This window comes from Misgurnus anguillicaudatus, chromosome 9 (genome assembly GCF_027580225.2).
Source record: "Misgurnus anguillicaudatus chromosome 9, ASM2758022v2, whole genome shotgun sequence".
Lineage (NCBI taxonomy): Eukaryota > Metazoa > Chordata > Actinopteri > Cypriniformes > Cobitidae > Misgurnus > Misgurnus anguillicaudatus.
The window spans coordinates 26578252-26592773 of record NC_073345.2 but is presented as its reverse complement, the minus strand read 5'-3'; the positions used below and the strand labels follow the sequence as shown (position 1 = coordinate 26592773).

The 14522-nt window shown below is 36.5% G+C and overlaps 1 protein-coding gene across 1 annotated transcript in view; it reads right to left on the bottom strand.

Moving 5' to 3' along the window:
• The window catches only part of whrna (whirlin a), a 133670-nt gene that overhangs the window by 68960 nt on the left and 50188 nt on the right, over window positions 1-14522 (bottom strand). The window contains exon 3 of the mRNA XM_055179994.2: window positions 1130-1351. Within this exon, the coding sequence (XP_055035969.2) occupies window positions 1130-1351 (222 nt within the window). The remainder of the gene's footprint in view (window positions 1-1129; window positions 1352-14522) is intronic.

Sequence of the window (14522 nt, the reverse complement as noted above, 5' to 3'; positions counted from 1 at the left end):
TGGAGAATAGCGCGGACGCGTTTCACACCGCGAGCATCCACGCGCGCCACACGGCCGAAATGAGATAAATACGTGGTCCGTCATGTCTGGAGGATAGCCAGTTGATAAAACGCGTGTCCGTGAGAATTGTAAGTGGGGTTATTTAAGCCTGTTATTGTATTAGTCTATAGTTCTTGAAAATTTAAAGTAAGTTAGCTGGTGATTTTGTTGTTTAAGCAACCTGCTAGCTAGGTTTTACATGCCTGTTGATTAATTGTTGAGTGCTCTTGCTCACTTTATTTATGTGCATTATTTACATGCTAGTTACACTCCTTTAAGATAATGTAATTAATAGTGGGAAATAATCAGTTTTTAACATTTTTGCGCCATCTATCATCGTTCGCCTGACGTTCTACAACATCTGCTTCAGTTTGTGTTTATTAACCCTTTAGTTTCACTTCATCATGCAGCTATTCCCATCTGTTAAAAACATTTAATTAATTAATAATCCAGTATGTGTTCATTTTCTGTCATAGTTTCAAAATTAAGTTTTATTTGAGTGTTTTAAATAAAAATATTTTAATTTTCATCATGACGCATACACCCCGCCCCTTTGATTGCCACACCCTCTGCCCCGCCCACTCGCCCAACCCTAACACCTTAACTAACACATTTTCTGCAGGAAACCCTAGTGTATATAGTTTTAAAAACTGTATAAAATGTAAACTGATGTGTCAAGTATTTAGGGTAAACTCCCATTCCACTTGAGCAATAGCAGGAAACTGCAGGATCTCTTAAACCTAAATAAAATTTAATCCTAATTTCTAATTTTAGAAATTATTTTTTTACTTCATTCTGCTCAAACACGCTATTGTTTGACACAAGATGTTTTTAGTGCCAAGAGAGGTCACACTAAACACAGATGATGCCTAAAGACGACATTTAGTCCTGAAAATGTATTTTTTGTACATATTTACTGTATTTTCTGTTTGTATCTTAATAAAATAGATTGAAAAATAAACATGGAAGGACATTGAAACTTCTAAAACAACAAGTCTGGTGGTGGTGGCCTAAGACTTTTGCACAGTACTGTATATAAATTAGTAAAAGCTCATCGTAGCAGACATACAGTATAGCAGCTTGTATGTACCTTCTTCTCATCGCCGTCCTGCAGCAGTTGCATGTGACTCCGGCCCTGACTGTTGGTCCGGCGCAGTGTGGCGCTGCGATGCTCCACCAGCAAGTCAGGGGGAGGTGACACGCTGCGACCCTGTGGATCGACCCAAGTATAAACGTGATTTGTGACATAGCCGCCTGGGATCCGCCCCACGGACCGCACTGACATGGAGAGCTTTTTGCTTCCCTTCAGCACCTGTGAGAGAGAAGAAGTACAATCAGTCTACAGCGAGATGAAGATGAGACAGTTACTGGAATGGCAAGTTATTCATGCGAGAACATGAACTTTTCCACTCCATATGACAAAGCGCTCCATCATCCATAATGCAGTGTTTCCTGGTGATGTAGCAACTTAACGGAAGTACAAACGAACCATTTTAACTCACAGCTACTTTAAGCAGGCTGTGTGAATTTGACTCTTAAATGAATGTTTTGAAACTTAAATAGTACTTACATAGCCCCTAGACCTCAGTTATCATGAAAAAAGCCACAAAATTTCAATTTTGACCATATGTGACCTTTAAAAAAGCCTTGTGAAATGTCCCCTTTAATTTTCATTTTTGGATGAACTACCCATTTAAGCAGGATTTACTGAATCACAAGCCTTTATTTTAACGCCAGACTAAAAATGAAGCAAGTAAGTTTTTTAAGGAAACTTAAAAAAATCTAATTTTATGAGTCATTACAGGCTGTATGACATAATTATAATATAATTTAATTCAATTCAGTATTATTTGTATAGCATCCTTCACAATGTGCATTGGTGCAAAGAAAATGTACATTACTATTAAACAATCTTTGAACCAACACAAAATTAGCGTTTTAATACAAATATATAGTAGTTAGGCCCACTAATGGTATTTAAACCCCTTAAAAACAAAACACACACAAGGGTGACTTTATGGGAAAGATAGACAATAAACTAAAACCTCCTGCGGTGTTTGGCTCATTGGTCTCCGATGGCCTGCTATGCTCACTATCATTGTGCAGATCAAATATAGTGTCATTCTCACTGCGGGACACAGCAGATTCAGCTAAGTGTGAAATGACACAGTTTTTCACTTTTAAAACACACACACACAACACACTGGTATATTCAAACACGCCCCTGCTGAACGTCATGTTCTCTAAGCGGCTTCATGATATCTACTTCCCATGCAGTTCAGACTTCAGTCCTAAGGCATTTCTTTCTGTTGACTCTGACCTAGTTCTGCTAAATGTCTATTGAGTTCTTTGGGTGCCAAACTATCACGGCCCAGATTGGAAGTGTAACAAAACAAAATTGCTTATTCGTGAGTCATTCCCCAAAACGGCAACCTTCAAACGGTAGGCGCTTCTTGAAAATCTTTTTAAAGTTTGGATTTATTTTGGATTTAATCTGCTCTGTACTGCAAGCAGCTGGTTTCGTCTCTTGGATACGCCAGGATTTTCCTGGGTTATTTAATGAGGCGATGAGTTTTGGGGGATTTTAGAGCAAAGATAAACAATATCCAGGTGGATTGGAATGACAGTAAAATAAAGCATATGAGATAGGAAGATAAAAAGGAAAATGTAGAGAATGAGGGTCAAGAGGTAAAAACAACAGCTCGGTACCTGCTGTGAATGCTAACAAATAAAAACCGCCTGGCAGTGAAGATCTAAATGCATCTCTGCATTAAAGTGCTGACTGTGACACTGTCTGATGGAGTGTGTCAACAAATGAGGAGAGGGAGAGAGAAAGAGAGAGAAAGAGAGGGAGGTGATGGATAAAAGAGAAAGGAAAAGTAGAAGCACTTGATAACATGCTACATGTCTTCTTAGGAAACAAATAATGCAGTGTGTGGAAAAATGCATTAGGAAAGACCGCAAGAGACATGGAAAAACATAATAGTACAGTGCCCTGTATTTTTTTTGCTATATCTGCAACTTACAGTTAATTCAGGTATCTTGATTACATAGGACGAGTGATGTACAATTTCAATAGAGTACACCAGTACTGCAAGATCAGGAACTCTTCATGCACACTGATAATATGATTTGCATAACTTTTATAGTGCAAGAATTCTAGTCACAATGTAATCACTTTCATATCTCTCCCTTAACATGATAGATTTATAAGTGAAACCAGTTATTCAAAAAGATGAAAGCAGGTCAGGACTTAATCCATCAAGCCTCAATTGGATAATAGAAAATAAGAGTTATATAACAGCTTGATGCGGAGCCTAAATGTGAATTTGCTACAACAATAACTAAATAGTTATATGCTACTGTTTAACATGAAAAATTTTAATAATAGTATGAATAAAACTTTGAACATTTGCTGTCATACTTTGTATTGCTAATGTACATGTATTTTTCAAAAATATGTATTTTATATATTTTATAAGCCTCTTTTTTATGTAACCAGACTGTGAAATCCAGGTTAAAGTCTCATAATCTAAAATGATAAGATTTGAAGCATAAAAATTTGATTTCATTCATTGATTTCACAATGATTTCAATCTTTGACACAAATTTAAAGATATCAATATTAAAGATATCAAGGTTATATTTTCACAGAATTTACATTTATAGAATGATTTTATGTAGAAAACTACGGAAGGCGAGAGAGGTTGTGTACTATTTTTATTTTTGCTTGCTTGTTTTTTCATGATCACAACTTAATTTCCCGTTATGTCGACATAACAAAAGTTGTATTCATGTGATGTGAGTAAAGCTTAAAGATTAAGTTCGGTATTTTACACTTAAAGCCCTGTTTTTAGATTGTTTATGAAGAAATAGAACGGTTTTGACTGAAATTTGGACATATGATGTTGGCCCAAGAATTTTCCTAAATCCTTCCTAAAATGCATTAAACTTTCGTTAACAAAGACGTGAAACTCACCAAGTGGTCAGGGGTGTTCACTGATATGCTCACACAAAAATCGCTGCAAAAGATGCTTTCCAATAGCTGTTCCATCAACCGTCCAAATTATTTATTATGGGGGGGTTCAATGGTATTTCATGCATTCTGTCTTATTAACACAGTTATAGAGTTGTTTCCTCATGCTAAACGTAGGCAAAAGGTCAAAAAAGCAGTTGGGCGTGTTACAGAATATTTCTGGGCAGAATGCACTTCGCCAGGGTTCGTACAAGTTTCGGAAAGTTTTTTTCGATTACAGGTCCAGCTGACGTTTCAGGGGTTTCTATACGTATCACTTCTTTATATGGGCACTTCCCCCGGAAAACCCCGGCCACCCGTCAATCAGCGGGAGACGCTAGAACTTACAAACATCACATCAGGCGACAGCTTTGTTTCATTTCAAAACTTAACAATGGCACGAAAGAAGAAGTGTGTATTTGGATGTAAGGAGAAGAAAGCCAGCCTTATGAAAACAATGGATATAGTTTATTATCCGGGATAGCAGCGGAGTTTTGTGTGTGTGTTTGATGCGGTGGATTTCATTGAGTTGCACGCGGTAAGTTAGACTTCTGTCTTATGTTGGAAATAGGCACATGCATATTATACAAATGACACGAACATGTAGTGAATTATAAGTTAGAAGTGTTGTAAAGTGTTGCATGACTCGTACTCGCTCCTCCCGCGGTAGTAACTCCTCCTTCTTCATTTTTTTGTACGTTATCGGAAAGATTCGGTAAAGCTAATCTTTCTTTTATAAATCTGATTAAACTAAAGACTCTTCTGAGATATGAAGGATGTAATACTACTCTATAGGTACTCCAGATTAACATCAGAAATGCAGAAACAGCGCGTGTTGCGCGAGCTTTAAGACTATCGGCAATTAGTGTGTGGTAGATGTGTGGTAACGGCAAAGACCCCCACTCATATGCATCAGCAGTCCACTTCAAAATACATGAAATATCATGGACAGGAAATTACATTATGACATTTGGATTATGTCAGGATAACGAGAAAACAACTTTTGTTATCTTGAGATCATGAGAAAATAAGTCATGATCACGAGAAAACAAGTAAGCAAAAATTTAAAATATGCAAGTCCTCTCTTGGCTTCTTTGTGTGCTAAAAAAGAGATTTAGCTGGGTTTTCACATACAGGGTTGCATATCTATACTGCATGCACTGTAATATGAATTTCATTTATTTACTGTAAAGCAGCCTTGCAACACTGCAAATGTGTGATTAGAATAAACAAATGTAATTAAAATATCAGTGGCAAAGCAAATAACATAACATGTGAATGATAAAAAATTACAAAAAAAAATTCTAGGATAATGTGCACTAAAACATTGTTTTATTAGATTATACATTCCATTATTTATCATAATAATGACGCAATAATGGGTCAATTACATATCAAAGGTGGTGTGTGTACATTTTAGCGGCATCAAGTGGTGAGATTGTGAATTGCAACCAACAGCTCACCCCTTAATTTCAAAACGCACATGGAAGCCGCCAAAGAACAAACATGTCGTCATCTTAGACAATCTATGGACAAAAAACGCACAGTTTGTCCGTTTAGGGCTACTGTAGAAACGTGACGGCAACTTTTATGTAAGGGGACCCGCAGTGTATGTAGATAAAAACGTCTCATCCTAAGGTAATAAAAACAATACAGTTCATTATATAAGGTCTTTATACACCCCTGATAATAGTTATGTATATTATATTGCATTTCTGTCAAGAGATCCTTCTAAAAGTTACACAATGCACCTTTAAAGACAATTTGCAGATCTCAGCCTGACCAGCACACACATAGCTGCTGGCCACTAAATTTATTTATTGTTGTTTCCATTGGGAATATAAAGTATCCAAGAGCGGAATCAGAAATCGAGTCGTAAACTGTAAATGTTAGGACATGCAGCGCTGGGCGTGCACTGACCAGCTGGCACAGATACTGACGCAGGCAAGACAGTTTAGAAGGCATAGATAAACAGACAATCTGTGATCGTTGCTAAGAATTTGCATAACAAAAAGGGGCCAATTAGATGATCACAAAGGGTAATTGGGTCTGGTTAGCAGTGCTGTGTGTTCAGAATGCGATTACGGGATGCATGGAGACATGCTGAAAGAGAAACGGAAACATTTGCATGTGATTGAATGGTTTTGGATGGAGACCAGTGGGTCTACAGTATTTAAGAATCGATGTAGTACAATCAGATGAATTAAAGATTAGTCATTTAATGTGCACGTGTGACGTTTCTGTATCTGGTCTGTTTTGCATAGGTGTTTATTTTCAACTGGCATGTGAAGGTGTTCATTTGCGAGCAATAATTTTCTGTGCATCACAATAAATGTCATCAAGCGTTCCTTTAGTGGAGCTAATTGGTTCGATTACCAGGGAACACAGATGCTGGTAAAATGTTTAGCCTGAATGCACTGCAAGTCACTTTGGATACAATTGTCTGCCAGATGCATAACATAAATGTTATTGATCAGAAAATGCTTTTTAATTTAAAGGTGAAGTGTGTCACTTTTTCGATATAAAAATACTTTTTGTGCAACATCATAAAATGAAAAAAATAAAAATAATTAAAATTAAGCCATTCATTGGCTGATATCCTACACTGTCAGAAAAAAAATTGTCAAAAGGTGTCACGAGGGCAGTACCCTTTAAAAAGGTCCTAATATGTATCATTTAGGTACAGATACATGTATGCATTTGGCACCAATGATTAAGGTACTAATATGATACTAATATGAACTCTTTAGCTGTAATGGTGTACTTTTTGGTGTACCACCCCAGTGACAGCTAGGAACATTTGTTTTTTAATTTTCTTGACAGTTTTCCTGACAAAATTAAGCAGACATAAGCAAACATTTACAGTAGCTCTCTACTTAAAGGTGCACTGTCACGGTGTAACTTTTCGGAGGATCTCTTGACAAAAATGTAATATAATATACATAACTGGGTGATTCTCAAGAAACCATTGAAACACCACGGCACTAATGATTTTAGCTTTAAAATGTGTAATATAGTAACATTAAAAAGCATCAGAATTAACACAATACTGTGTTCTACCTTGCACAATGTGTGATTTCAACATAAGAATTTATAATTGTAAATTTTATCTCATTTTCTGCTGAAATTCTCATTACCGCAATGTGTCAGGCTGTGTTTGAACATGCGTTATGTTGTAATTTAATCAAATTAACACAAAAATATTAAGAAAAAAATAAATGGATGTTTTGCTAGACTACTTTAGATGACTGAAATATTTACTGAATATTCATGTATAATAATAATGAAGAAAAATTAGGAAAATGATGTGTCCATGCCTGATGTTCTCATCCTCCGCAACACTTCTTGAGAACAGTTTAAGCACACATAATTTTAATAAAGTTTGATTTTGAGTGACCAAGCACATGGACCAGTTACTTCAAGATGGTTACCAGGTAAGATCATTTTTTTACAGTTAATTTGAAATATTGTCTTGTCAGAATGCTTACACGACATTTTGATTATCATTACCGCAACAGATGCTTATTAAATGTTAATTTAATTAATAGAAGCATAATACTTTGATTTTAAATGCATGTGCAGAATCTCCAAATTATGTTCTTTCAGGTTTGTCATGTCATTTTGAAATATGTCAGTGTTGATATTTTCTGACTGTTGCGGTAATGAGATTTTTTAGGACTAATTTTTTAAATTATGTTACAAAAAGTGTTAAATGATAAGTAAAAGTTTTTAAATTAATGTTCCCATTGACTTTGTTTTTCAATGTCTGGTGGGAAAAAAAATTAAGCAATTTTTACATTTTCATGCTTGACATTTTTAAAACCAAGTTTTTGTGAGAATCACCCAACTATATTTTCAGTGGTATATAAAGACCTTACATAATAAACTGTTTAGTTTGTATCCCCTTATAAAGAGCCATTTTTATGTACATACACTGCGGGTCCCCTTACATGGAAGTCGCCATTTCGCGCGCCATGTTTCTACGGTAGCTCTAAATGGACAAACTGCTCTATAGAGCGTGTTTCGTCACTACATTGTCTCAGACGGCGACATATTTGTCCTGTGGGGGATACCGTAGCTTCTCTATGCGTTTCCAAAGGGAGGAGTGAGTTGTGGACTGAGCCGTTGGTTGCAATTCCCAATCTCACAGCTAGATGCAGCTAAAACCTACACACAGCACCTCTAATCTCATTGCTTATTAAAGGCAGGGTGCACGATCTCCGAAAGCCAATGTTGACATTTGAAGTCACCTAAACAAACACGCCCGTACCCCAATAGAATCTGGACCTTCTTTTGATAGACCCGTCCCACACATACGCAACCCAGGCAATGATGCCGTTTGGTAGACATGCCTCTTACTGCTGATTGGCTACAAGTGTGTTTTGGTACTCAGCCCAACACTCTTTTCTTGCGTTTCTCAAGCACCCCGCCTTTAAGCTTTGTTTTTCGAAGACTCTGAATGGCAAAGATATACTGTAACAAGCAAAGCAGTGCTGGAATTCTACAGTAAGCCGTTAGCAACAGAGAAACAATGATGTACTTACCAATGCTTGCTTTGTTAAATATTCAAGAGGTTTGTACATCATAGGGGCCGTTATGTTACAACATCAAAGAAGAACAGTGACAGCAAACAGTGTTCCTGTAGCTCAGTTTGTAGAGCATTACATAAGTCGCATAAAAGGTTGTGGGTTCGACCCAAGGGAATAGGGATGTGCCGGTGTTCTGTCGCAGGACCATGGGGGGCGGCACAATAAATAATAACACAGAAGGTGTGTTAGTATAGGAACAACACATTTAATGTGTTCATTTATCACAGAATAGAGTAACACGAGTAACCAACTCATTTAAATTTTACTAATTGTAACCGCGTTACTTGGTTAAAAAAAAATACTTTGTTACATGTTTATTACCGCTTAAAGTAGTGGAATTACAGTAACAGAATTAATTGTAGCGCGTTACTCCCATCACTGTTTTTAACACAACTTGTGTTGTCCCTATCATTTATTTTAACATGAAATAATGCATTTAAAGGGATAGTTCGGCCAAAAACGATATTAAACCCATGATTTACTCACCCCCAAGTTTTCCAAGTTGCATATGTCCATCGTTTTTCAGACAAACACATTTTCGGATATTTTAGAAAATATTTTAGATCTTTCAGTTGAATAAATGTAATGTTACGGGGTCCAGCCATAGTCCATGACCTTCAAGTCCAAAAAAAGTGCGTCCATTCTTCACAAATTAAATCCAAACTGCTCCAGGATGATAAACAAAGGTCTTCTGAGGGTAATCCGTGCGGTGTTGTTGTAGAAATATCCATATTTAAAATTCTATTAACGTAATTAACTACCTTCCGGTAGCGCCGCCATCTTAGACTCAGGAGAGAGTATTAGCGTAGTGTACGCACTTTTCTTAGTGACGTATGACAAATTTGGAGGGCGGGGGGACAGAGCAGCAGCAGAGAAACCTCTGTACGCTGCGTAAGCGCTCATCCTGAATGCGGATGAGACTAAGATGGCGGCGCTACCGGAAGGTAGTTAATTACGTTAATAGAATTTTAAATATGGATATTTCTACAACAGCACAGCGCGGATTACCCTCAGAAGACCTTTGTTTATCATCCTGGAGCCGTTTGGATTTAATTTGTGAAGGATGGACGCACTTTTTTTGGACTTGAAGGTAACATTACATTTAATCAACAGAAAGATCTAAAATATTTTCTAAAATATCCGAAAATGTGTTTGTCTGAAAAACGATGGACATATGTAACTCGGACAGCTTGGGGGTGAGTAAATCATGGGTTTAATATCGTTTTTGGCCGAACTATCCCTTTAATGGCATGACACACACAATGTGTAAAAAATTAATACATCGTTTTTTGCAGTGTATAGATATAATGTTAAAAGAAATAACCTAATAAAAAACTGGAAAAATATGAAATATTTAATAAATTGTATTATAGAATACAATATATTATTGCTTTTTTAGTATAACCCATTCAAATCCTTAATTTTTCTAAATATATTAAAGCATAACGTGATGAAAACGCTATGAGAAACCTTAAACTAAAAGGAAACATAAAGGGAACAGCGGATCGCATTGACCCACGGTTCGGCTTGCATGCGACTCGTGGATTAATACACAAACTTAATTAGAGAAAGTTTATAATTTGCACGTGTTTCAATAGCTTGCAAATGTTAACACTTTAGTGATTTTAAACAATTTAACCACAAAAGGCGCTATAGTAGGCAGTTTTCTGTACGCACAGACACGCATGCCGCAGGTCACATGCAAACAAAATCATCTGCAAATACCAGAGTATTCTTTTTCTGAAAAAAAAACATTTGTTTATGTCTTATTTGTTGTTATTTTCCTGAACCGGCACATGCCTGTGACGTAAACTCGCAATTGATGAGAGCCACCGTGAGCAGACTTTTGTGTTTTTACCCTTTTACCCAAAAACGCTGTCGTCATGTAAACGAAAGGCACATCCGATAAAGTATTTAAACATTTTCACCCTAGAGCATTCTCGTGTAAACAGCGCCATTGCACGTGAGGCTGCATAAATATCATTGTAACTTTGAAGCATTAAATCTTCAAAATATACGGTCATGCGGCACATCGTTTGAAAGCTTAGACTCTCAGGATTCCATTAGCCGCACACACAAAGCATAATATGATTTATAGCAGTCATAAAACTGTAATCTAGTTGTTAGTTACCTGAACCAGGCGGCGCCGATTTAGGATATTTTTACCTTGAAAATCTTCCCTTTATTCGCTTCGGTGAAATTGCCCAAAACAATTAGTTCATAATCCCCAAAAGTCCAAGGAAATGGAATATCCAAGCCTTTTAATCCAAAACGATTTGTTCGCCACACAATCTTGACGTTTCTGACCGAATTACGATATAAATACTGTAAACAATTAGTTCACTACCGGACATTTGTTCGACTCTCACTTTCATTCACGATTTATAGTGATATATTCAGGTGTCACGTTCATTGTGCAACGTCTGAGGAACAAATATGCCCCCTTGTGGAATTTCAGCCGTTTCATAAGAGGCTACGTCTGTGTCACTAATGTGAATCAAACAACCCAAGACAAAGAGAAAATCACTTCTGTAGCTCTAAAAAAATTATAATTATATTTAATTTATAAAATAAAGACAGTGTTATTATTCATTTAAATCGATTTCTGTACTTAATGCGCAATGTTGTTCTTTTTTATAAATATTTGTAACTTCTTAATAGATTTTTCCCACCCCTTTTAGCGGATCAGAAAATGTATCTGATCCGTGCCTCAAAAAGCGTAATGTGATCCGAACCGTGAGTTTTGTGATCCGGTACACCCCTACCAGGGAATAAACACAATGATAAAATGTATAGCTTAAAATAAATAGATAAAAGTCTCTGACAAATGCATTAATGTAAATTCGAAAAGTGCACAAAATGAATTGAAATAGGCTATACGCTGCATGCCCAACTTTCCAATCCGTGTTATTAAGATCATAAATATAAGACTGTTAACCTATACAGATCACAAGTTTTAAAGATACAGTACATTTATCTCCTTATTCAAAGTGACTTAATTGCATTTTTATCAGTATTTGTGTTCCATATGTCCAGATTTGTAATTTTGTGAACTGTTCTTCTATATCTACTGGAATTAATGTATTTTCTGCTTTTTCCGACCTTGCATAAAGTCTGGTGTGCAGAACTCTAAAGAGGTCTTTTTTACAAGTTTCCATTCCTATGGAGAATGACTAAAAGCAGACGAACGGTGCTAATTGGACAGAAAATGCAGGAAAGCGCACATTTGTGAAAGCACTCAATGCTTTCGGTCTCTTCATTTTTGCACCCATAATAACCATCTACCTATGACTGCCCATTACCATCTCTCACTCCCTCAGGACATGAATACATATGTAAAATCTTGTCTTGGAACACAATTACTAAAACACTTCTTGTTCTGTCCCCTAAATGAGAGACTTTGACAAAGGGTGCAACAAAACACAATGTACTTGGCTAAAAAGAACATATAATGCTTACAATTAAGCATTAAAAGCTCAAATAGAGAAGAAACGTCAGCTGTAGAATGATGATGCTGTGAGGTCTGATAAAGTTTGACAGCTCTGGACGGAGATGACATCCTATCCCTGAGGGATCGATCTGACAACACTGAGTTGTTACTGCAAATCTTTCCATATATTACTTCTCTATGCTTTCCAGCTTTTCTTGTCTCATTCTTATTTATGAGTAATTTAGAGAGAGAGAGAGAGAGAGAGAGAGAGAGAGAGAGAGACAGAGAGACAGAGAGACAGAGAGAGATTGACTTAAGGGCAGATTTTGTACTTGAATTGAAAGAAAGATTGAAGGAATTTTTTGCTCTCTGACTAAAACATGACAGAATATTTTGAGAGGGTTTGCAAACAACAAAAGCAAACACATGGTGGGCTGTACAAATATACAAATGACAATATCATCTATCTATCTGAGTTTGTTAAAGACGTCTATGTCGGAGAAAATTTATTCAGCTAAAGCTGACACGAGCCAAGATAAACAACTTAATGCTCTCTTTACATTTGCAAAAAAGGAGCAATCGAGCTTTTGAATGCTCAGAATATTAAACGGGTAAAACACAAGTCAAAAATTAAATTAAACGTTTGCTTGAAGATTTATACCAAAGGGTGCTGCAAAAATTCACACAGCCAAGTGAAATATTTATGGGTCTCCCCTCCAATGAGTAAAGGCTATATGTGACGGTGCCAGTAAACCCAGTTAAAGCAACACTAAAGGCTTTTTGCTCTTTGCTCCCCCTACAGGTTAGAAGCGTAATTGTTCATTACCACTGTCGTACTGTAAATACTGCAGCATAGCTGGCTCTGATCGGATTGTAGATCTGCCGTAAAGCAAGTTTTTGTAGTTTTCACTCGAATTACAGGACCATACCCGACGGTTGGAAACTTCTTAAGTGCGGTTTTGGCCGATAGAGGGCTGCAAAGCGAATGTGAAAGTGCCATTCATCCTGTTTCGAGTGGATGAACCACTGAAACTTTTTTGGAAACGTTATTTTAAGGTAAAAAAAAACTCTTTAGTGTTGCTTTAATGTCATTTCACTGTTTTCTACGTAAAATCATCCTATATAATGTAAAGAACATTATGTGAAAATATAACCTTGATATCTTTAATATTGACTGAGTACCGAATTTTTCGGACTATAAGCTGCGTTTTTGTTCATAACGTGGCTGGTGCTGCGTCTTATAGTCAGGTGCGCCTTGTAAGTCAGTATGAATTAATTTTGACATTTATGAGGCAAGAAACATCATTATCGTCTACAGCCGCGAGAGTCCGCTACAGTATATGCTGCTCATGTATTTATGTAATTCAATGGATTCAGTGATGCAGAATGACTAGTCACGCTAGTTGGTTTATTTAGGTTAATTTAGACTATTCAACCTTCCAGGTAAGTTCTGTTTGCTATGGTTTATTGTTTAAATAACTGATAATATTACTTTAACGTACAGAAATCTATTCAGCCTGCTGTTCTGTCTGCTATTGTTTAGTTGAATAACTTGCCTTTCCAGATCAAATGTCTGTTCTTTGGCTTGGATTTTGTGAAATAATTTTCAAAATAAACGCGACATATAGTCCACTCTGACTTATATATGTTACTTCGTCTTAATGACGCATTTTTGAATGATGCGGCTTATACTCCGTTGTGGCTTATACTCCAAAAAATATGGTAATACCATGTTAACGCAACGTTTCCAAAAAAATTTCAGTCGTTCATCCACTCGAAACAAGGTGAACGGCACTTTCACATTCGCTTTCACCACACTAGGGAATGTAATCCTGGTGGGCAAAGATAAATATGATTTATTTTCCCAGAACATATTATATGTATTAGTAAATGGCACCACTGGCAGTGCCCTCTGGTGCTCTATTACACATTATATTGATTATGAAATGGTATTTTATTTTTTCTCTCAAAAAGAAAGATGTCTGAAAGTGAGACAGAGGTGTATAGACAGAGTGAACTGATATTACCAATATCTTAAACCCAACCCAGACACTAAAGTCTGCAGTCCAGACAGATTTTAATATGAATTAAAACGTTCCTATCATTCTTCCAAAATTAAATTAGCTAAGCTATGCTATCCACATAAACTTTATAGCTCTATATTTTTACACCGTATAAAATAATGTGATCGATAAGTCATATATAAAATTAAGCTAAGCCATTTCAAGTGTTTTTTATGAGCTATTGCAACTTATCTCAGGGTGTTAAATGGCTACAATGTTGCAATTTCATCTTGGTTCGGTTCGCATTCGCAAGGCAATATTTTTAAACAGACGAGAAAACTCTCCTTTAATTGGTCAGAGTGCATCTGTTTATTTTCGGTGATTCCGCTCAAAGTTGATGTCAGGATGGACAGACAGCATCATTGAAGGATTATTGTACAATCGCG